The following is a 22,265-nucleotide window of genomic DNA, read 5'->3' on the forward strand; positions in this document are numbered from 1 at the left end:
ACAGAGCCGTGGGGCAGGCAGCCAATCAGAGGAGGGTTCCCCCTTCTGCCCCCGCCCAGCAAGGTTGACACTTGCATGAGGGGCTCCAGCTTCTCCCCTCAGTGGGCGACCAGCTCCAGCGGGGCCAAGCCCCACCCCAGTGGGTGGGGTGGCCACTCTGTGCCCTGCGGCCAACAAAGGGTGCTGGTGGGGGAGGGGGGAGCGCTGGTGAAGGCGCCCTCCAGTGACAACATCATGCAGCACCCGATTTGAACGAGGCCCCGACTGGCCCGTGGGCTCCCTGGTAAGGGGGAGGGAGGGGGGAGAAGGGAGGCCGTGGACAGGAAATAGATGGGGGTGGGGGGAGCATATTTCAATGTGGCAGCTGTGTGTGACTTCGATGCTGTCACAATGAATTAGCAGCACTCACAGAAAACCTTCCTCCTCTCGCCTCTAAACGCTCCCAGGGCACTGTTATTTAAACATCGCTTTTGACCAAATCTGGGCTTTTTATAAAGAAAGAAAAAGTAAAATGCAGAGAACTTTTTGCCCAAAGTAAACCGATCAAGTGCAGGTCTTGTCCCAGAGCAGCCTGCGTGAAAAACGGCTTGAGCAGCAGTTGGTCATTGCTAGAGACAGCTACTCTGCACGGTATTTCTAAGGATCCCTAACTCCACCTGCTAGCCCCACACAAGGGTCTCTTCATTCTCCTTGTTGCTTGATGTTGTGAAGGCCAAAAGCATAACAGGGTGCAGAAAAGAATGAGCTACCTTCTTGGGGGATGGGTCCATGAATGGCTATTAGCCAGGATGGGCCCGGATACAACCCCATGCTCTGGGTGTCTCTAAACCTCCGACTGCCAGAAGTTGGGTGTGGAGGACAAGGGATGGATCACTCGATAATTGCCCTGTCAGGAGGCAAGATAGGGGGCTTGGACCATTGCTCTGACCCGATATGGCCTTTCTTATGTGGGAGTTGATGCAATCACAAAATGGCAAGAGAGTACCAATGACCAAGACTGCTTGGGTGGCACGCTGGTGAGCTGCGCTACCAGGAAATGTTAATATGGAAGGTTTCATGGACTAGCAAACTAGCTCACTAAGGCTGAAATGCTGGGGCAGTTGGCATTTTTCTATGGTCTATTTCCAGCTGGATGTCTCGGCCTAACCTACTTAGACTGTGGTGACCTACTTAGACATTGGTGAGGCCTCATCTGGAGTACTGTGTCCAGTTTTGGGCCCCACACTACAAGAAGGATGTGGATAAATTGGAGAGAGTCCAGCGAAGGGCAACAAAAATGATTAGGGGTCTGGAACACATGACTTATGAGGAGAGGCTGAGGGAACTGGGATTGTTTAGTCTGCAGAAGAGAAGAATGAGGGGGGATTTGATAGCTGCTTTCAACTACCTGAGAAGTGGTTCCAGAGAGGATGGTTCTAGACTATTCTCAGTGGTAGAAGAGGACAGGACAAGGAGTAATGGTCTCAAGTTGCAGTGGGGAGGTTTAGGTTGGATATTAGGAAAAACTTTTTCACTAGGAGGGTGGTGAAACACTGGAATGCGTTACCTAGGGAGGTGGTAGAATCTCCTTCCTTAGAAGTTTTTAAGGTCAGGCTTGACAAAGCCCTGGCTGGGATGATTTAATTGGGGACTGATCCTGCTTTGAGCAGGGGGTTGGACTAGATGACCTCCTGAGGTCCCTTCCAACCCTGATATTCTATGATTCTATGACCCTGATATTGCAAAACCATCAGTGTCCCCATTGCTGATCACTTAGCTGTGCTAGGGCTTATTTTCATTCCAGAATGTACCTATGTTTAGTGTCTGACTGACTGGATGTGTTACTCCAGTGGGAGGAACTTGGTTGCTTACTCCCAGCCATCCTGAACTGAACTGTTTCAAAACAAAGCTCCAGCTCTCTGTCTGTCTTGCTCTCTTAGGGAATATTGGTATGAAGTTGAGAAAGGGAAAATTTAGGCTGAACACCTGGCAAAACATCATGACAGTGAGATCTTTTCTCCTGTGGAATCCCAAAGGGAGGGGTGGAAGCTTCGTTGCTTGGGGTATTTAAAAATTGGCACAGCCCCAGAGAATATTGTAGGGCACAATCTTGCAGTGTCCAAGGGGAAGTGGATTAGATGTGATATAAAAGGTCTTTTCCATCTGAAACATCTCAAATGCTTAAGTCTTGCTCCAGTTTAAGGCTGTCAAGTTTCCTTCCCCACTCTGAACTCTAGGGTACAGATGTGGGGACCTGCATGAAAACCTCCTAAGCTTACTTTTACCAGCTTAGGTTAAAACTTCCCCAAGGTACAAATTAATTTTACCCTTTGCCCTTGGAATTTCTACTGCCACCACCAAACTTTAACTGGGTTTACTGGGAAACGTAGTTTGGACACGTCTTCCCCCCCAAAATCCTCCCAACCCTTGCACCCCACTTCCTGGGGAAGGTTTGGTAAAAATCCTCACCAATTTGTATAGGTGACCACAGACCCAAACCCTTGGATCTTAGAACAATGAAAAAGCATTCAGTTGTCTTACAAGAAGACTTTTAATAGAAGTAAAGGAATCACCTCTGTAAAATCAGGATGGTAGATACCTTACAGGGTAATTAGATTCAAAATATAGAGAATCCCTCTTGGCAAAACCTTAAGTTACAAAAAAGACACACAGACAAGAATAGTCATTCTATTCAGCACAGTTCTTTTCTCAGCCATTTAAAGAAATCATAATCTAACACATACCCAGCTAGATTACTTACTAAAAGTTCTAAGAGTCCATTCCTATTCTGTCCCCGGTAAAAGCAGCATATAGACAGACACAGACCCTTTGTTTTTCTCCTTCCTCCCAGCTTTTGAAAGTATCTTGTCTCCTCATTGGTCATTTTGGTCAGGTGCCAGCGAGGTTACCTTTAGCTTCTTAACCCTTTACAGGTGAGAGGATTTTTCCTCTGGCCAGGAGGGATTTTAAAGGGGTTTACCCTTCCCTTTATATTTATGACAGAGACCTAGTACTTTGGAAACTCCCTTAGTTAAACTTGGTTTTCCCCATTACTTAAATAAAGTTCTGTTATCATCCTCACTCAGCATTGGTTCATGCCTGCTCAGAATCCATGTGGCCCTGACTGATACTGCTTTCTAACAAGATCTGAATGGAAGCCCCAGGACGCAGCCCCATTGCAAGAGTGTGATCCATACAGATAATTCACTCAAAGAGCTACGGTTAGTATTGAGCAGACTCTCTATTTTAGAAACAAAGTCTAAGTATTTCCCAGGAAGGGTACTCACGAGGAGTCTGCTGCATGGTGCTGCCTCACTCCCTAGTTAGGGGTTTGAGAGAGCCATTTGTTCAAATGGCCAAACAAATGAATCGATTTCCCTGTTCCCTCGCCACTTCTCTCTGATGCCCATGTCTCCTGGGACAGACTTGCTCATAAACTCGGGGGAAGCACTTTTGTGGGAGTTTGTTTTTATCATTCTGGCAGCACATCCCTGTTATGTACCCCGCTGCTTTGACCAGTCCAGGTGCCTTTGTGATTTGGTTCTCTTTCCCTCCTCCTTGAGTGTTTGCTCCCTCTCCAGTTTTATTTTCAGCTACAAATGGGATGAGGGTTGAAGCAGCCATAGGGAGGCCAGATTGGAGCTCAGGTGTGCTTTTTTAGGTTAGCTGGTCAAAAAAGCCTCTGGAAATCGTGCATTTGGCTTGGAGATCAAGGTTCACGGCTTGAAGATTGATGGAGGCTTCACTACACCGGTGTAACAAACTGCTGCACAGCCCACCCAGAAGTGCTCATTGAGGGTTCCTGGATTATATTCTCTTCCGTTTCTCTGTTCTCTTCCCACTCTCTCTACAGAGCTCTCTCTCTCTCCCCTGCTTTCTTTCCTTCTCTACCCCACTCTCTCTATTTTTCTCTACCCTCACACAACCCTCTTATTCTCTTCTCCTTTAGAGTGCTCTCCCTCCCTCGCGTATTTTGTAACAACAAGTTGGTGTATTGTTGATCCTGACACAAGGCCAGGGACAAGTAAGCACCTGCTGCCCATGCTGTTTTGCTGCTTCTGGCCAAACGCGACCCTTTCACTTTCCAGCAGGAGCTGCTGACACTCCTTGTGCTTACCTGACTTTTCCTGCCTGTGTCAGAGGCTTTCCCTTTGTTGTACACAGTATTTCCTGGCTGTCCTTCAGCAACACTGTGATTCCAAAATAGGCATGTCAAAATCCACTGGAATCCCCCATGGGCCAGTACACCGCAGTCTGCCATTGGCTGCTGGGGTCAGCTCTTGCACCGCCCCCTGGCTTTTCTGTTTTCCATTGGAATTAACTAAAGTTAAGCAAATAAAGCAGCAAAACCTACTGGTTAGAGCAGGGGTCTGGGAGTCAGGAATTCCTGTGTTCTCATCCTAGCTTTGACACTTGCTCAGGCAAGTCGCTTCTCCTTTCTTAGTCTTCGTTCCCCATCTGTAAAAGGAGGGCAATAATCCTAATGATGATTTATTATTTGCACTGCAGTAGCACCTAGAGGCTGCCAAAGAAAGGTCAGGCCCCCATTGTGCTAGGTGCTGTGCATGCGTGTGACAAAAAGAGGGTCCTTGGCCCAAACTGCTTATACTTGCCTCCCTCATGGGGTGAGGGAGGTGAGAATTAAATTCCTCTTTGTGAAGTGCTTTCAAACCGTCAAGTGCTGTGTGTTATTGTTTAATGTGAAATGACTGGGACCAGATCCCTTGACGCCTGTTTGTTCAATAGCTGCTATAGCACCAGACAGCTGGTGGGCATGGGAAAACGGGAATCTGAAATCCACCACACACATACAAGCCTTGTGGGTGTATGAGGTGAAGAAAAATGACTTTTCTACGGCGTCCTTATACCTTCCTGGATTTGAAATATCTAACTAGGAACGGAGAGGGTGGGGAGAGGAAATAAGGACACACTTTTTTAAATTGAGTCTGAATATTTAAAATGTTCCTTACCCTCCCTCATTCCCTGTGCTCTCCCAGTGTGCCCTGTCCCGCCTCTCCTTACATCTTCTTCCATTCTATCCCTGGTTCCTGCAGTGCCCTCCTTAGCCCACTGTTCCACACTCCCTTCTCTCTGCACCTTATATCTGACTTCTCCTGCAAAGCTCACAACATTGCTAATCCTTTGGGCCATCACCTTAAAGAAGGGCCCCAAAAGGAGTAGGAGAACGAGTGGCGGGAAGGTTGGGAGGCTAATGCTTTAAATAAACGGACAATAGAAAATACCCTGGGAGATCCAGAAGCAGGTTTGATTTTTAGACTATCAGCTCCTCGAGGCAGGAACCATATTTTCTGTTGGGTCTTGTACAGCACCAAGCACATTATCATCATTTGGCTAATAATGAACAATAATAAGTGTATTGTGGTAATGTCAGGACAGGAGCCCCATTGCCTTTGGCACTGTACAAGTAATAACACACAAAAGAGGGCTGGGAGAACACAGAGTGGAAAAGGCCCAGACCTTCAAAGGTTTTAAGCTCCCAACTTCCGCTGAAATCAGTGGAAGTTTAGGAGCCTAAATACCTTTGTGGATCTGGGCCAAAGTAACTATTTTGCTAAACAGTGGGCCCATTCTTCCTAACCAGGGACAGTTTGCAACACGTCTCTACAGGGCTCTGCCACTCTCCCCCAGGATGACGTACCCTTTTTTTAAAAGCCACTAACTCTTATCAGATCGATAAGGCCCAATCAATGGTTTTCCCTTCTAACGATGTGTTGGGTTTGTTATCTGGGCAGCTGGCAGCTAATAAGAGGCAGCTTTATATCTGTTTATTGTAAAGAAGGCGAAGCAAACTGCAGGCTGGAGACAGGCGGTGGGATGATTACTGTCAATACAGCAGGAAAGAGAGAGGAAATATAAGGAGCAGAGGCCGTGGACTGCAACCCAAATGCGTGATCTGAACGTAAACCTAGCAGTACAGCTACAGAAGGAAAGTGGGTGGATTGACCTCGACAAGGGAGTGTTTCTCTGTGTTTTGAAAGGGTTTATACACGATCTAGTTATAAGAGTTAGAAAACAGGGAAGTGTTTGTGGCAATCAGCAAATAATGCTGGGCAAGAGAGCTCTGAATCCCCAACAAAGTCTGAAAGGTGCTTCAAATTCAGACCAAAGGCAAAGCAGTGTCTGGGATATTTTTTATATATGTTAAGAATCACCATTTGAAAATAATAATAATAATTAATAAAACCAGAGCTTGAAAAAGATAATTGGACATGTTTTTTCCTAGTAAGTTGAAACAAACTGTAACACAAAATGGAAAAAACAAGCAAACCTCCCAGCTTGTCTCCCCTCTTCTCCATCCACAGAGGAATTAGGTGTCTTGGGTTTGCAAGGCAAGGAAGGCTGCAGACCAAAAGCTGGAAGTGGTTCTCAAACACCCAGAACCAAGCAAGAGAATAAAATTAAATTTTGGAGCACAAGGAAGAACTCCTACCATGAAACCATTCACTGAAGAAGATGTGGAATTTTACATCCAGAATAAGGTAAGTCTTTGTGTGTATGTCTCTTCTCTGCCTCCACAAGTAGGGATGGTCTTGAAAAGTTCAGAATTCAAGGATTGGATGCTTGTCTGACTCGAGTCTTGGGACAAAATGGGGCTTAAGTATCATGATAAGATTTCTAGTGACATTTCCAAAGCTTCCCTTTCAGAACCTTAGCAAAGGATTTGGTTTGGTGGCCTCTTAGTTTTCCCTACATGGTCATCTGTCCCTCTTCAGAACCAGTTTGTGTTTTGGGCTCTGTCCTCCAAACTTGGAATTTCAAGTGTGGTTACAGCTGGAGTTGTTTGTGTTTAGAACTAGGAGAGATTCTAGGGTTCATCTTTATCCAGCCAAAGACCCAGATTTGGTAGAAGCAGGACCAAAAATATAGCAGCAAGTTTGTCTCTAGGAAAGATAATGCATGTGTTTAATAATTAGGAAGAGGTGGATAATACTAGAATACTAATCCTTTTCCTAAACCTTGGATGCTTATCTAAACAAGCCATCTAACCTTTTTAAGAGAGCTAGGCAGGAACCAGGTTTCAATTTCATGGGAACTGCTCTGATTTTGAATTTTTTCTTTTCTGTTCTGAAATGGACCAAAACCAAAAAAAAATTGAAATTGTCTGCACAATGAGAAATCATGTCAGGTCGACTAAAATGTTTTGTTCCAATTTCAACTTATATTCTATATTTATTTATTAAATACCAAAATTCAACAAAAAGTAATATTAAACAGAAAATCAAGGCTTCTGTTTCAAAAAGGTGGAAATGTTTTGCCCTTATCAGAACTTTGTTCATTTTTTCTAAACTCAAGATCACTGACATCAACACGTCTTTGCAAAATGTTTCACTTTTGACAAATTGGCATTTTCCAATGGAAAAATGTTCCATCCGAAAATTTCCAGCCAACTCTGCCCATTAGTACTTCTCGCTGTAAAGATTTCTGTTGCAGGGTGACACAGGAACCGGAGGGCATGGTTGTGCATAGAGAGATTTGTGGTAGTGTGCTGCCTCATTTGCAGTGATACTGAGCACCAGAAGTAGCGTTTAAATGGGGCCCGGAGCCACCAGAATTTTAGGTTCCACCAGAAGCTTCCCAACCCTCAGAGAGCGACTCCCTTCCAGCATCCGACTAAGTGAGAAAGACAAGGTTCCAGTTATTAATCATCATTATTCTGTATTAAAGCATGTCACTTCACAGCCTGTTTGTTAAAACTTATAATCATATAATGAACCAGCACAGATACCATGTAATAATTTATGCATGTTAACTTAAACGGTTTTTTACAACTGTGTCTATTAAGTGTATGGATTCTTCTGTCCACTCCTTGGTCATTGATCTTCCTCCCAAGGGAGGCAGGGCAGCAGCCAGCCACCAGCCTGCCTGCAAGCTACTGCCTGCTTTTTTTTCTGAATCAGTGTTGTTAACCCACTCCTGTAGCAACGAAAAAATCCAAATATGTGTTGGATGGAGATGGAGTGACGAATTAGACCTGACCTACACTTGGCTCCAGATCCCAAACCAAACCCATTTTTGATATTCAAAATATTAATACTTTGGTGTTCAGTTTTTAACATTTGCTTTGACACTCCCAAAGCTGGGATCTGGAAAGGGAAACACCAGTATATGGCAAAAGAGGCTGTTCAGCACAGTGTTTATAACTGTGATGGGAAGTGGCAAACATCAGAGATCTCATGGGAAAGCCACTACTCCCAAGACCTCCATCCTGTTTCTGCAGACCTAAGATATTCTGGGGCCTGAGGTTCATCTATTACTAGATGTAGTGGTAACCACCATGGCAATGGTGAGTTTTCAGACACACAGTACTCTAATGAAGAGTGAATCAGTGGCAACTAAGGTGCAGAGGTCAGAGGAAGTGACTGGGAGTAGACCTGGCTTTTATTCTTGTTTCTGCCAGTGACTTACTGTGTGGCCTAAGGGCAAATCACTTCCCCTCGCTGAGCCTCAGTGCTGTTATTTCAAAATGTTGCGATTTCAAATGCAAATAGTTTGGTTGGGATTTTGGCTGCAGGTTCTGGTGGGTTTCATTTTCTCCCAATTAGTTTTGCTAACGCTGGCTGTTGAGTTTCTGCTGGGTTTCTTCCTCACTGCCTCTATCCTCATCATATAAGATCAGGGACTGGGACGAACGGAAGTGCATTGAACAGTCCTCACTCATCATCCTGCATAGCGATCCCTGGATGGAGGAGTAATTAGGCATATGTTAATTAACTTACTTAATAGTAGCAATGAACTAGCCTCAGAATGGTTTGGTGTGGATAAGCCTGCATCCCATATTGACAAATGTGTGAGGAGCATGTGTGGAATATGCCAGTGTCCTTCACTAGGCATGGTCTTGTATATTCCTTCGATTAAACCCTAAATAATTGACTCTTGCCTGTATCTTGTATCATCCCTGTATGAGCCTTGCACTTGTGCTGGTGTGGGACAGTTCATGCTGGTTCTTATTTATCTGGTCTGCCCATCCTGCACCTCAGTTCATCCTCCACCTCCTCCGTTCCACTGAAATTCGTGATAATCAATATTTTGCTGCTACTGCTTGACTGGAGGGAGGGTACAGCAAGGCATGAACTTCTCGTGAGAGCTTGTGGTTACCGCTGAGATCAGCACAGAGGAGGAACTTCAGCACCCTTTAGGAATGGAATTGCTCCTATGCTTCACACATACAGGGCCACTGAACCAAATTCAGACCAGTCAGTTGAGTTGCGTCAGCCTACGCCAGGAATGAATTTGAGTCAGTGTTTTCTGTCACAATGGGCTTGACCCAGCAGAGAATACCTGAGCCACACAAGCTCCTAGGAGGCTACAGTTCCTGGATCAGTGACTGTCTAGCCTACACAAAGGAAAAGCTGCATAGTCTTGGCCAAAACCAAAATCAACCAAAGAATGAGAGTGTACCCAGGTGTCGGAGATTCCAAGATAATGAATTCTCTACCTACCCTTCCATGCTGTAGTACACTCCTGAATGGCCTCATCTGCTTTAGAGCCTCCAGCCAGAGCTCCATTATTACCAGATGGAGTAAGCTGGCAATTATCAAGAGGAGAACTCTAAACCTTTATTGCCCAGAGTTCTGTACACACACGCATGTGTTCACACACGTTTCAAGATGCCCCAGGTTCAGGTGATCTCTTGGCTGGAGACAGAGATTGTTTGCAGTCCGCCATGATGTAAAGTGACTTGCTTGATGTCTACAGGTGGAACAGCGACACCACCTGGTGTCTAAGACAGTGGACGAGGTGCAGAAGATCATCCAACAGCTGACCGCTGAAATCAGCTACAGGGACACGCGATTTCAGGCCATCTCCAACTCTGGTGTTCACAACGAGAATTTTAGGGTAAGGGTGAGGGGTTTAGTGTACTGTCTGGTGAGCTGCATGCAATGAGTTGGTGGTTCACCCCTGTTCATAGCAGGCAGGTGTTTGTTTGTGATATGGACACCCATAGTTGGCACATTTCAGAGTAACAGCCGTGTTAGTCTGTATTCGCAAAAAGAAAAGGAGTACTTGTGGCACCTTAGAGACTAACCAATTTATTTGAGCATAAGCTTTCGTGAGCTACAGCTCACTTCATCGGATGCATATTGTGGAAAACACAGAAGATGTTCTTATACATACAAACCATGAAAAAATGGGTGTTTACCACTACAAAAGGTTTTCTCTCCCCCCACCCCACTCTCCTGTTGGTAATAGCTTATCTAAAGTGATCGCTCTCCTTACAATGTGTATGATAATCAAGTTGGGCCATTTCCAGCACAAATCCAGGTTTTCTTCCCCCCCCCCCCCCAAACCCACTCTCCTGTTGGTGATAGCTTAGTTGGTGATAGGTATCACCAACAGGAGAGTGGGTTTGTGGGGTGGGTGGGGAGAAAACCTGGATTTGTGCTGGAAATGGCCCAACTTGATTATCATACACATTGTAAGGAGAGCGATCACTTTAGATAAGCTATTACCAGCAGGAGAGTGGGGTGGGGGGAGAGAAAACCTTTTGTAGTGGTAAACACCCATTTTTTCATGGTTTGTATGTATAAGAACATCTTCTGTATTTTCCACAGTATGCATCCGATGAAGTGAGCTGTAGCTCACGAAAGCTTATGCTCAAATAAATTGGTTAGTCTCTAAGGTGCCACAAGTACTCCTTTTCTAGTTGGCACATTGTTATCTTTATTGGCAGTCTCGGCAGAGAAGCCAAGGTCTGAAGGGACCGTGGCGACTGAATTCCCTTGTTACTGCTACAGGAGGATCTGGCAAGGCAAGATTAGGGAGTTGGGTAGTTTGCCTTGCTACTGCTGCCATGTGTAACATGGATAACCAAGGGACTTCTGTCACCAGGGGAGGTTTCAGAGATTTTACTCATAAGCTGGAATTTCTCCATTTTCATCATGAGGGTGTAAGTTTGCTGGTGGGAAAAGTGAAACTTCCCCCTGGATTAGACTGTCAGATACCCACCAGAATAACAATGTTCACTCTCAACTCTGCCAGTGTGAAGATTGGTTATTTCATGTGGCTCTTTAAGTCCAAAATAAATTAGTTTAATAATGAAAGAATAATAAATTTGAACAGACCCTTTCACCTGAAGGGCATTGTATTACTATAGTTATGCATTATAGACCCCATTACTGAAATGCAGTCACTTCTAGGGTGGAACAAAGCAACTGAATAAAGCACAGAGCAATCTTTGCAAGAGTTTGGGGCAGAAAGTTGAAAAAAATAAGTGTATGCGACTGAAGCTTCAACGGGTATTTGGGGAGGCAGAACATTATTACCCGAGTTGGCATTTGGCTATGCTCTGGGGCATGCAGTCTTAGTCATTCTTAGGCCATTTTTGAAATATGGCATCTCCAGCAGCACAGTACTGCTGTATTGATCCACAAAGAGTGCCACACTCCAAACAACAAACACCACTTGGTGCATCATTCAACTGGTCCCCATACTGACCTAGATGAATTCCGCTTAACATGCAAGATGGGGCAAGATCCCAGTCCAAGACAGAATGGCTGCTGAGGCCTGCAAAAAAAGCAAGATAATCTTTTTTGAGGGAGTAATCAGGAATAATCTCTGCCCAAGTGAGACTCTGAAAACTTAACTATCTGTAAAGTGGCTAGTGTATTATCCATATTTAACTAAATCCAGTGCTAAAAATATGCATTTTATATTCAAGTTGGGGGACGGACGGACTGTATCTGTTTGTTAACTATATTGTGTAGGAATGGAGTTGTAAAAGATGTATTTATAGGCAATGACAGTTAGCTCAGGGCACTAGCTACTCCTGCTTCCAAAACAAAGCCCATAAAGTTATTGCTGTGACTGCCTCTGGGAGAGTAATGTGGTGGAAAAGACATCAGAGCGCATGCCAGTCTGTGTTTGATGCTGGGAGTGGACAATGGGATGGATCACTCAGTGATTGCCTGTTTTGTTCATTCTCTTTGAAGCACCTTCTACTATTGGAAGACAGGATTTTGGACTAGATCAGATGGCCCATTGGTCTGACCTAGTATGGCCGTTCTTATGGTCCTTGCAGTAGAACTTTTGAGGTGTTGCTTTTGGGAACAGGAATCATTTAATATTGTGGGATCCCAATTTTTGGGAAGATCCAGACATCCATGTTGTATTTTAGGCATTCCTAACTAACTGTGTTCTTTCAGAAATAGAGCTGGGAAAGAAATTGTTTCCCTGTCTTGGGAAGATTTTTTCTGATTTCTCATCCTGAATCAGGACAAAAAGTCAACGTTTTGAAAATGTTCACAAACTAAATATTTGGGAGGGGGAAATCAATTTAGGTCAACAGAAACATTTTGTTTTGATAAAATATAAGATTTCTTTTGATTTTGACCTTTTTTATTTTAAAAACTATTTTTAGTATACGTTAACTTAAACTCTGAAACGAAAAGTCCATGTTGAACCAAAAAAATGGAACTTTTCATTTCAACAATTTCAAAACTTTTTCAATTTGTCAAGAGGAGGAATTTGTCGAAACTGACCCTTTCCCTTTCACAAAAAGTTTTAGTTTTGACAAATTGGCATTTTTTGACAGAAAATCATTTTGTTGAAGAATTTCTGATCAGCTTTACCCAGAAACTGTTTAGTGCAAGTATGTCAAAGGCTCTTGCCAAAGCAAATCTCACCTGCTCCTGGTAGCCAGATGCTCCAGTGTGGACATGGTTTATTCTTCAGAAAAGGGCTTTATTTTCATCTCCCTGCCCAGTATTTGCACTGTTTATTTCCTATGCCTGCCAGTGGGAGTTCTTCAGAGATAGCAGCTATAACAGGCCCAAGAATGTGAATTTATATACAGGTCAGAATTTCAGAAAACAACAATTACAGGTAAGTAATACCTCTTACACCCAACAAAAAGGGAACATACCCCATGGTTGTCATCAGGAAATAGTACTCTAGTGGCAATATCTGTCCAGTTGGTAGATTTACACAGGGAGAGATTTAATCAGGTCTCAAGCCTTTCACATATAGGTCATTGATTCAAATATTATTGCCTGTACAAAAGGAGTTTAGGGGTCTCAATTCAGTTCCTGGCGGAGAGATTCCAGATTGCAAAACCACCATCACACAGTTGACACCATGTTGGTGGCCTCAACACAGACCCTACAGATTAAACAAGCTGTAGAGATGGGACTCCCCTCCTGCAGTAGGGGTGGTCAATCCAGGGCAGGTGGGACAGCTTGAGGGGTGTTGGTGAGGCAGAGCTGGGCAGCTTAGCTCCCTCTCCAGAGCTGTAGCACTTCCCACCAGCACTGATAAGGCCTACAGTGTATTTTCTCTGTGGACAATAGCTGTGCAACCTTTTCTTTATTATTAGGCTCGGCGGAAACTCCAAAATGCCGCAAGAACTAACTGTATGGCACGTGCTTTCTCTCCATGTATACTTCTTATTTTCCTCTCTGCTTCTCTCAGGATCAGCTAGCTTTACTGGCCAAGTGGTCCGCTCTGCTTCGGGGGAAACGCCCATTTCACCCATCTGTCCAGGTACAAATACCTCACACAGACTCCTCCAAACGGTTGCCCCCATGCCTGCTTCATCCTCATCCAGTCCTCTTCTCCACATAACTAATCTCCCCTCTGACCTTCCCAGCCTCCTTGTAAGGGAGCTCGGAGCACAGGACTCTTGTTTCTAACTTACTGCTTCCTTCTTGCTATACTGATGTACCCATCTAAGGAATGCTTTGTATTTGGCCAGGAGCCCAAGGGCTGGGCTGCACCTAATTTGCATAACTGTACCAACTGTTTTTAATACAGGAGAATGGGCAGCAGACTACAGGTGCCAGCATAGATTGCTCTAGTTTGCTCCCAGTGGCATTGCTCAGATAAAAGTGGTACATGGCATGCGGGGGCTTGTAGTAAATTCAGCAGGCGCAGAATGTCCATATGAAAGACAAAGGTGGGTGTGAGTCCTATTTAGCCAATGGGCTGCAATGTGAATGCACCTCTTCCGTTATTGCTAACTCTTGTGATTCTGTCTGGAGTCTTTTGATATTTGGTGTTTTCTGCTAAAGCCCCATCTGCAGGAGTCTTGTGATTCCATGAGAATCTCAGGTTTCATTTGAAAAACAAAAAAGTACATTTCTAGTGCTCACGGTTGCAGAGAAAAGTTTGAAAGCACGACTTAAGTGCAGCCCCCGGGGCTCAGAAACCAGAAGGTGAATATAAAGAACCCCCCAGATCATTACTATTTTGTTTAAATGTCATGATCTCTTATGGCTCGACTCATGATTTTTGAAAGTTGGGGAATGGCAACGTGGTTGTTCAATACACTGGGGCTTGCTCACCGCATCTCCAGCCTTCTGAAAAGTGAGATTCATGTATGACGTTACCCAGCACAGATTCAATGATGTTTCATTCACTGAGGCCCTGCTGTTGTTTTAAGCCCAATGTTTGAGGCAGGAGTGGTCATGTGGCACAAAGCGGCCCTGCCCCGAGGCCATGCACACAGAGATTCTCTCCCAAGCCAGGACAGCTTGAAGAAGTGAGATTTAAAATATCTCCTTGAAACACACTGCAGGAGAATCAGTCATCATGAGTGAGAGAGGCCTTACAACACTTTAAGAGTAATTCAAAGTGACAAGTGAATCTCAGTCTGAGCAAGACTTAAGCAATGGCTGAGTTCGCATTAGGGCCTGGGATCTGGCTCGGATCACTGGACTAGTGTTTCTTAGCCTGTGGATCACCAGTAATTCACTAGGAGGGGAGCATTTGTGGTTCCCAGGTTACATCCGAACAATTACAATCAGGGTGAGCAGGTAAAAGCAGACATCTTAGAACAGGAAAAGGCTGGGGGAAAAATGGATTCTGTCCTGCACGATTTTTTTTGTGCAGATGTGATTTTTAAGGAGATGCACTGTAAAATAAGCCAGTCGTCCCATGAAAACTGCTGTATTCTGTTCTTAATGAGTGTAGCATGTAGATCCTAGATTGGCTTTGCTTATTTCTCAACACCCAGAAACAAAAAAAAATTTCTTGTGGGGTCCATTTTGTTCTGAAATTTCCTGTGGTGACTGTCCTCTTTCCTCCTCCTGCCCTTATATAAACGGTGAACTGGATTTGACTAAGCAAAGGTTTCCGCTGTTGCATTTGCCGTTTTTATGCTTCCTGCTGGTAGTCTCGGTTTAAAAAAAATCCTACCGTGTTCAGTAGCAATACCCTAAGTGAGTGGAGCTACCAAAAGTGTTACTACAGTGCTTTGGACCATTACTGGAGAATGGCATAGTGTTTTGTTTAGCTTGGGGTAACCACCTTCCAGCAATTGCTGTCAGTTTAGATTCTGTTTCTCTCGTAGGTTTTCCTCTAATAATGTCAGGGTGAGTTATGATTAGTGATAAGTAAAGCTGAAAAGCTTCAGAGTTCAGAGTGGTAAACGTCTGGATGTTTTAGCCACGTTGTTTGGACAGAGAGAGCTGAGATGGTTTAAAATCTCCAAAAACAGTGTTAGGAAACATTTGTTCAAATTCTGAGTAGCTAATAGGTTTGACTATGTTCATTCCCCTGCTAATTCACTATTCACAAAGAGTTTGTTATTGGAGAATGGCTGTTCTTCATATGAAGACCGTATTGATATGCAAACAAGACTAGTGGCTATTTGTTATTTATCACCTTGTTTATTACACTCATGTTTTAAAAGTTTGTCACCCAATCAAAGAGCAGAAACAATTCCATGTGACATAGGTGACCAGACTACTGGATTCTCTTCCTGGCTCTACCACCGACTCACTGTGTGGCCTTGGGAAAGTCACTTCACTTTTCTCTGTTTCAGCTTCCCCATCTCTGAGATGGGGACAATATTTCCCCACCACAAAGCAGGCTGTAAAAGGCTTATTTTACTAATGTCTTTAAGGGACTTTTGGATTCTTGGGTGAAAGGGGCTAGAGAAGTGAGCATTGGCATTATTATTACTACTAGCAATCTCTAGGCCCATCTCTAGAAAGAATACTCAGGCAATAATTTACACATATCTTGCCTTCCGTCCTAGCATCTCTCTCTGTAACTGCATCTTTTGCAATTGCAGAGCTAACCATGGAAGATTATGGATCCAACGAAGGGTAAGGAGGGGAAGGTGGAGGGAGAGGTAACAAATGAGCCAACGGTGTTCCAATTTGACGTTGGTAGCATTGAATGTGATGGTCACTTCAGCTTCCTTCTAATGACAGTTTTCTTGTTTTGTGAACCTAAATAGCACATGGCTGACACATTCTAGCCTCCAGCCTTATTCTAAGACCGCATTTTAGCCAGATAGGCCTGGAGTAGGACCTATCTGCACAGAGCTGCTTCCATTCCAGCGTGACTTTCCCTTTTGCTTAGAAGCCCCGTGATTCTACCTGTTGTGACCATGTTTCCCGCATCCAGGTTGTAAATCTGCCCTCATTTCCTCTCTCAATCTCTCTGAACTCTTCTAGGTCTTAGCGCCCAGCCACTTTCTCATCACAGTCCCACTGCGCGGCCTGACAGGGTACCGGGAGCGCCAGGTACGGCACTGGCGGTATTACACCGTGCATGGAGCAAAGCTCCTTTCCCCAGTACGGGACCCAGAGGAGCTGCAGCAGTGGCTGGAGGTGGAGCAGTTCTCAAAGAGTCTGCAGCAGTGGCATGAGACAGAGGTGAACATCGAAGGTGATCTCGTTCCAGCCAAGGTCCTTGCCATCTTCAGGGAGTTGATGGAGAAGTCAATTACCTCCTGTAACCTCTCCAGTGAGTTGAGCGGGAAAGGTGTGAAGGGGGTCTGCTTCTCAAGTGCAGTCCTCTGACGGGACTGTGATCACTACCCCTAGCGGGTGTTTGGCCACTTGCCTCACTCCTTGTGAGCAGAGATTGGCTCACACACGCCAGAGTTGAGGAGACACTGGCCCTTGATGAAGATGAGGTCCATTTGCACAAGTAAGACCTCTCGACCCGGGTTCAGATTACAAGCTCTCAGTGCTCAGGGATGTTTGGATTCTGTTATGAATTTGGACCCCGTCCTCCCTCAGCACCACCCCAAAAAAATCAACCAACATTTTCTTTTGCCTAAATTTTCAGAAAATAACCTGCTTTTCTGCCGGGCCAGAAATTATGTGGGTCCGATAGGCCTTCTAGGCTTCTCCAGCCCAAGCTGCAGAGCTTCCATGGGGTGTCCTTGTGCCCTCTGCAGAGGGCAAGCACTGGTACCTCTTGCCTACAAATGTCTTTAAATGAAGGCAGCTGAGGTTGAAACCTGTGTCCATGACCAGCTGGTGTTTAAGTCTATTCCTTTGTGGGCCTAGACCAACCAGAAAGACACTCTCTGGTGTGGATGAAGGTTAGGACAGTGAACGGAGAGAGGATTGGGAATGGTACTGGGAGCCAGGGGCAACCTCAGGTATTTTTGACATGGTACGCCCCAAGACTCCCTGCTGCCTGCTCCCAGCCAGCTCTCGAGGCTGTCACTGAGTGTATCCTGTGGGCAGAGCAGAGGGGACATGGGCTGCTGTGGGGTGAGGCTGGGTAGGGAGCCTGGTGCAGGAGCCAGCCCCATGGCATCATGATGGGAGGGCAGCAGTGCCAAAACAGAGTGAGCGGCATTGCAACATGGTGTACGGGGGTTGTAGCACTATTCAGGTTTGGCACCACAACCCCTGCATCCAAACCCCATGCGGTATGGCAACCCCCACGCAATGATACTCACTCAATTTCGGCTCTGCCGCTCTCTCGCCCCTGCCATAATTGAGCGGTCGTGGGGCCAAACCTGAAGGGGCAGTGCGGCAACCAGCACTGTTCCTGCCCTGGGAAGGGCCCAACGCTGACGACTTGCCACCCCTGCCAGTGGCCTGCACCGTGTGTAATGTGCGTTTGGCTGCAGGCACCACTGCTTGGAGGTGAGTATTCCCCTAGAGAAGCCCCAGGGTTTCATAGCTTGGCAGCTTGTAGAGTTGAGTGGCTGGGTGGCAGATCTTCTCCTTGTGCAAAACCCTTTATCTTTATTCAGACTTTAGACCAATATTGGCTATGCCCAGGCTGCTCCCACCCCATCCTGCTTCGAGGTAATGTCACCCAGGGTCACTTTCAGCAAAATTGCTGCTACTTCTCATAGGCAGCTCCAAAATATGTGTTTACATCCCAGCCTTCCATACAAAAGAAATTGAAGAATTGATTGCAGATTTGATGTGCTTTGTGCTGTGTTTTAAACACTCCTTTAGAGCTGTGGCTGCAGACACCTCTAATTGCTAGCTTATGGGAGGCCACCTTAATAATAATAATAATAATCATACTTACCAACTGTCATCTTTGAAGCACTTTACTGGCTTGAACTTTTTAAACCCACACCCTCTGGTGTGAGTAAGTATGATTATCTCCATTCTTTTGCTGGGGAAACTGAGGCACATCGGTTGTATCTTGTCCAAGGCCGACCTCAGACCATGATGTCTCTCTTCTAAGGACAACTTTTCCTTTCAGTGGGATGACACTGCATCCCGGCATTGCAAACGCACAGATTCCACTTTCCCTACCCAAATGTAACTCTGGATTTTGGTCTTGCAAGATCCTGGAGAGACCTGTTAACATCAAACTCAGTGTTCAACCAATTCATCTAGCAACTCATTCCTATAGCAAATATTTATTACTATTGAGGGAGATGGAGTGGTGAGAAAAAAAATCCCACCACCAAGCAGAATGCTATGGCTTGGCAGAAAGTCAAATGTTTTGGTTTCTTGCCTCAGATATTTTACTTATGTAGAAGGCAAGGGGTCAGGGTGAAAACCTAGCATTCTTTAAAGCAACAGCTCCAAAACGGTTTGGTTCATCAAAGATGTCTGGGCATATGGTGCTGACTCCTCTGGAACACAACAGATGGGAAAAGAAAGGGACTGAAGTAGGACAGTGTGATTAACTGGTTTCAAATAGGACAAACTCTGTCAAAGACCGCTTAAGTTACCTGAACACTTCCCTGATTTCACTGTTGCCTCTTTGCCACGCAGTAGCAGATTTGGAGGCTTTGCAGTGCCTCAGTTTGCCATCGTCACTTCAGACTGGTCAGACTGTCCACAGGAGTTGGCTTCCCTGTGAGTTCCCAGCCAGACCAGAGTATGCCTAACTCTCCCAATAGCCTTAATAACCACTAGGGGCAGAGATACGCCTCACAACAGAGTTTCATGGATCTGGACTTCCCCTAAAGAGGAGGGGATCTTTGAAGCCGAGGGTTCAATCGAGACTCTTCTCCACTCAGACTCCCTGAGCTCCCTTGCTGCCTCTTGTGCCAGGGGGTTGTTGAAGACATTTAGGTTGCAGCAATTCTGCTCTTCTTTATCTTGGGCTGGTCTTATGATGTGCTTGGCCCCACACAGACAAAGGGTCAAGGCTGAGGGGGAAACAAGATGTTGAGTTTCTGCCTCCTCCTCTTGTCCTGGTGCCCCGGGGGGATCCAGGTGGTGAGTTGTTTTCTTTGGTCCCACTGTTGGAAAGTGAGAGTGGAAGCAGGTCCATGAGGGGCAGGGTTTGCAAGGGATACATAGCCCCAAACAGCCTCTTGCTTGGCCTATGCATAAGGTCAGCCCTGTCTTTATCATCTCCTCCCATCTTTCCTTCCCAGGTAAAGTCAGCATTCTGGAGAGTTTCAGCTCAGTGGTCCGAGTTGCTGTGGAGACACCAGACTCCCAGGTAGAGGTGGAGCTGGTCCCTACTGTGGAAATCCCAACCTGCTGGCCTGAGAGAGCCCGGTGGCCCCGCTGCTTCAAGCGCTGGCCTTCCCAGGAGAAAGTACAGTGCATCAAGGTACAAAGCAGGTTGGCACAGGAGGGGGACTTAAAGGGCTAGTAACGCTGTGAAAGGTCTTACCATATTGTCAAAAACCTCTCCCAACTGAGAGCTGGGAAACCTGCTGGAACTCTCAGAAGATATCGGCGTTAAATGCTTCTGAGAAGCACAAAAGTTGAGGCACACTGTTGTCAGGGTGGCTTGACCCAAATCAGAACAGCAGCATTTTCTACCCACTTGTCACTCATTTGGCACAGATGTAAATAATAACACAAGGTGCAAGATGGGAGAACCAGGCCCTTTATGGGGAGGAAGAGACCATTTTCCATCAGGCACTAAGAGCTCTGTTGACTTCCATAGTCTGCAGATATTGCTCCCCAGAGGAGGAGGAGTGCCAAGCAGCCAGTACTGGATTTCCAATTAGTGGCATCATTCTCTTTCTAGGGGGGTCAGTCTTAAGGTTTCAGGTCTCCCTGTTCTGTATCCATCTAAAATGATCTTCCTGACCTGAAATCAGACCTAGAAAGAGTCATGCTTCTTAAATGCCCAGAAGGGCTACTTTCTTTAGTATAAGCATTTCTAAGTATTCAGATGTTTTTAAGTGTACTAGGTTTCTTAATATTAGTGTTTGTGAATCCTGTGCAGGTTTGATAATGTATGGAACTGTATAGACAGATGTTGAGCAAGACTCCCCACGCCTCTCCCTCAGCTCTGCGAATGCCACTCAATCCTGACCAGCACCATCCTTGTTGTTCTGTCTTCTCACTCTGCCTCTTACTGTCCCACACACACCCCTCTCTGCACATGCCCCTCCATCTTGTCCTGCCCTGTACATGGTGAGTCCGGTCTTACACCCCTGGCAGAGCTCTGGCCACCTCGATCCTGACATAGTGAACAATGTTGGTTGATTCCTGCTGTTCTAGTACAGGGATTTCCCATGTAACTCAATTGCCTCTTCATCCTGATGTGCAGTGGGCCCTGCTGTTCCATTACCACATCCCCAGACAGTTGTGCCAGTGCAGCACTGCTTGCAGCTCCCCCTTCTGCTTTGGAGCTGGGTCTCTCTGGAGTGAGTAATATCCACGTGTGAGGAACTGGCCTGGTTTGATGTGGACAGACGTCCACTGGGAATTAGGAAACCCAAACTTGCTGTCCCTTGTAACTCAGTCCATAATGCACAACCTGATCTCAAGCGGTAACAGGCAGGTGTAGTGGATCCTTCCCTTATCCTCCCTTCATGCTGCTCTGAAGATAAGTTTGTATCTCCCCTTCTGTAGCTTCTCCCCCTTTCTTCTGCAGTCATTTGGCTTTAATCTCCTGGCCCGCTCCAATTACCACTGGCAGCTGGGCTTCTCCCGAGCTGAGCGCATGCTGATAGAGGGCCTTGACGAGGACGGTGGCTGCCGCATGAAGTGCTTCCGGGTCATGAGACAAATGAAGGAGGATGTCTGGTGTACAGGAAATAAGCCAGTCCTGACGACCTATCACCTACAGGTGTGTATAGCAGGCAAGAGTGGTGAGGTCTGAGCGGGGCAGGGGAATATACTGTCATCAGGAGAGAGCAGCAGCCACAGTGTCTTTCCTGCGGGAGGCCTGTAGCAACAATTACAATACAGGTTTCAGAGTAACAGCCGTGTTAGTCTGTATTCGCAAAAAGAAAAGGAGGACTTGTGGCACCTTAGAGACTAACCAATTTATTTGAGCATGAGCTTTCGTGAGCTACAGCTCACTTCATCGGATGCATACTGTGGAAATCGCAGAAGACATTATATACACAGACACCATGAAACAATACCTCCTCCCACCCCACTCTCCTGCTGGTAATAGCTTATCTAAAGTGATCATCAAGTTGGGCCATTTCCAGCACAAATCCAGGTTTTCTCACCCCCCGCCCCCCCACAAACAAACTCACTCTCTTGCTGGTAATAGCCCATCCAAAGTGACCACTGTCTTCACAATGTCTTCACAAATTGTGAAGACAGTGGTCACTTTGGATGGGCTATTACCAGCAAGAGAGTGAGTTTGTCTGTGGGGGGGCGGAGGGTGAGAAAACCTGGATTTGTGCTGGAAATGGCCCAACTTGATGATCACTTTAGATAAGCTATTACCAGCAGGAGAGTGGGGTGGGAGGAGGTACTGTTTCATGGTGTCTGTGTATATAATGTCTTCTGCGATTTCCACAGTATGCATCCGATGAAGTGAGCTGTAGCTCACGAAAGCTCATGCTCAAATAAATTGGTTAGTCTCTAAGGTGCCACAAGTCCTCCTTTTCTAATTACAATACAATAATTGGCCTAAGTGGCTATAGTGCCCCCTAGCGAACACCAGAGGTAACGACCCTCATCACATTAATCTATTTTCCTTACATGGTGTGAGAATTGTTGTTTGTCTACATTCCATACAAAAAGATTTGTTAAAAGAACATTATGGTTGCACAGTTACAGGTAAACACACACAAGTCAGGCAGTCTCAGAGATAAGGCTGCCCATGCTACCTTAAGTCCCCATATGCATCACAGTACAGCTTTCAACTGCATGATCACACACTATTTCTTGACC

General features: G+C 45.6%; 1 protein-coding gene and 1 long non-coding RNA gene across 10 annotated transcripts in view; one reads left to right on the forward strand and one right to left on the reverse strand.

Annotated features, from left to right (window-relative positions):
* Nucleotides 1–4,412, reverse strand: part of LOC119567116 — a 34,232-nt gene extending 29,820 nt beyond the window's left edge. Inside the window, exon 1 of the long non-coding RNA XR_005226886.2 lies at nt 4,097–4,412. This is a non-coding gene — a long non-coding RNA (uncharacterized LOC119567116). The remainder of the gene's footprint in view (nt 1–4,096) is intronic.
* MAB21L3 (mab-21 like 3) overlaps nt 1–22,265 on the forward strand; it is a 31,289-nt gene that overhangs the window by 7,172 nt on the left and 1,852 nt on the right. For 3 of the 9 annotated variants that reach the window (XM_037909493.2, XM_037909490.2, XM_037909500.2), the window contains 7 exons: nt 3,066–3,200; nt 6,303–6,479; nt 9,697–9,837; nt 13,408–13,479; nt 16,401–16,692; nt 19,544–19,725; nt 21,007–21,201. In XM_037909493.2, the coding sequence (XP_037765421.1) occupies nt 6,432–6,479; nt 9,697–9,837; nt 13,408–13,479; nt 16,401–16,692; nt 19,544–19,725; nt 21,007–21,201 (930 nt within the window). In that variant the 5' untranslated portion in view covers nt 3,066–3,200; nt 6,303–6,431. Of the gene's footprint in view, nt 1–3,065; nt 3,201–5,460; nt 6,480–9,696; nt 9,838–13,407; nt 13,480–16,400; nt 16,693–19,543; nt 19,726–21,006; nt 21,202–22,265 lie in introns of those variants that run through there. The other 6 variants (XM_037909516.2, XM_037909480.2, XM_037909509.2 and 3 more) reach the window with 5 other exon arrangements.

The sequence above is a fragment of the Chelonia mydas genome, chromosome 1, assembly GCF_015237465.2.
Source record: "Chelonia mydas isolate rCheMyd1 chromosome 1, rCheMyd1.pri.v2, whole genome shotgun sequence".
Classification (NCBI taxonomy): domain Eukaryota; kingdom Metazoa; phylum Chordata; order Testudines; family Cheloniidae; genus Chelonia; species Chelonia mydas.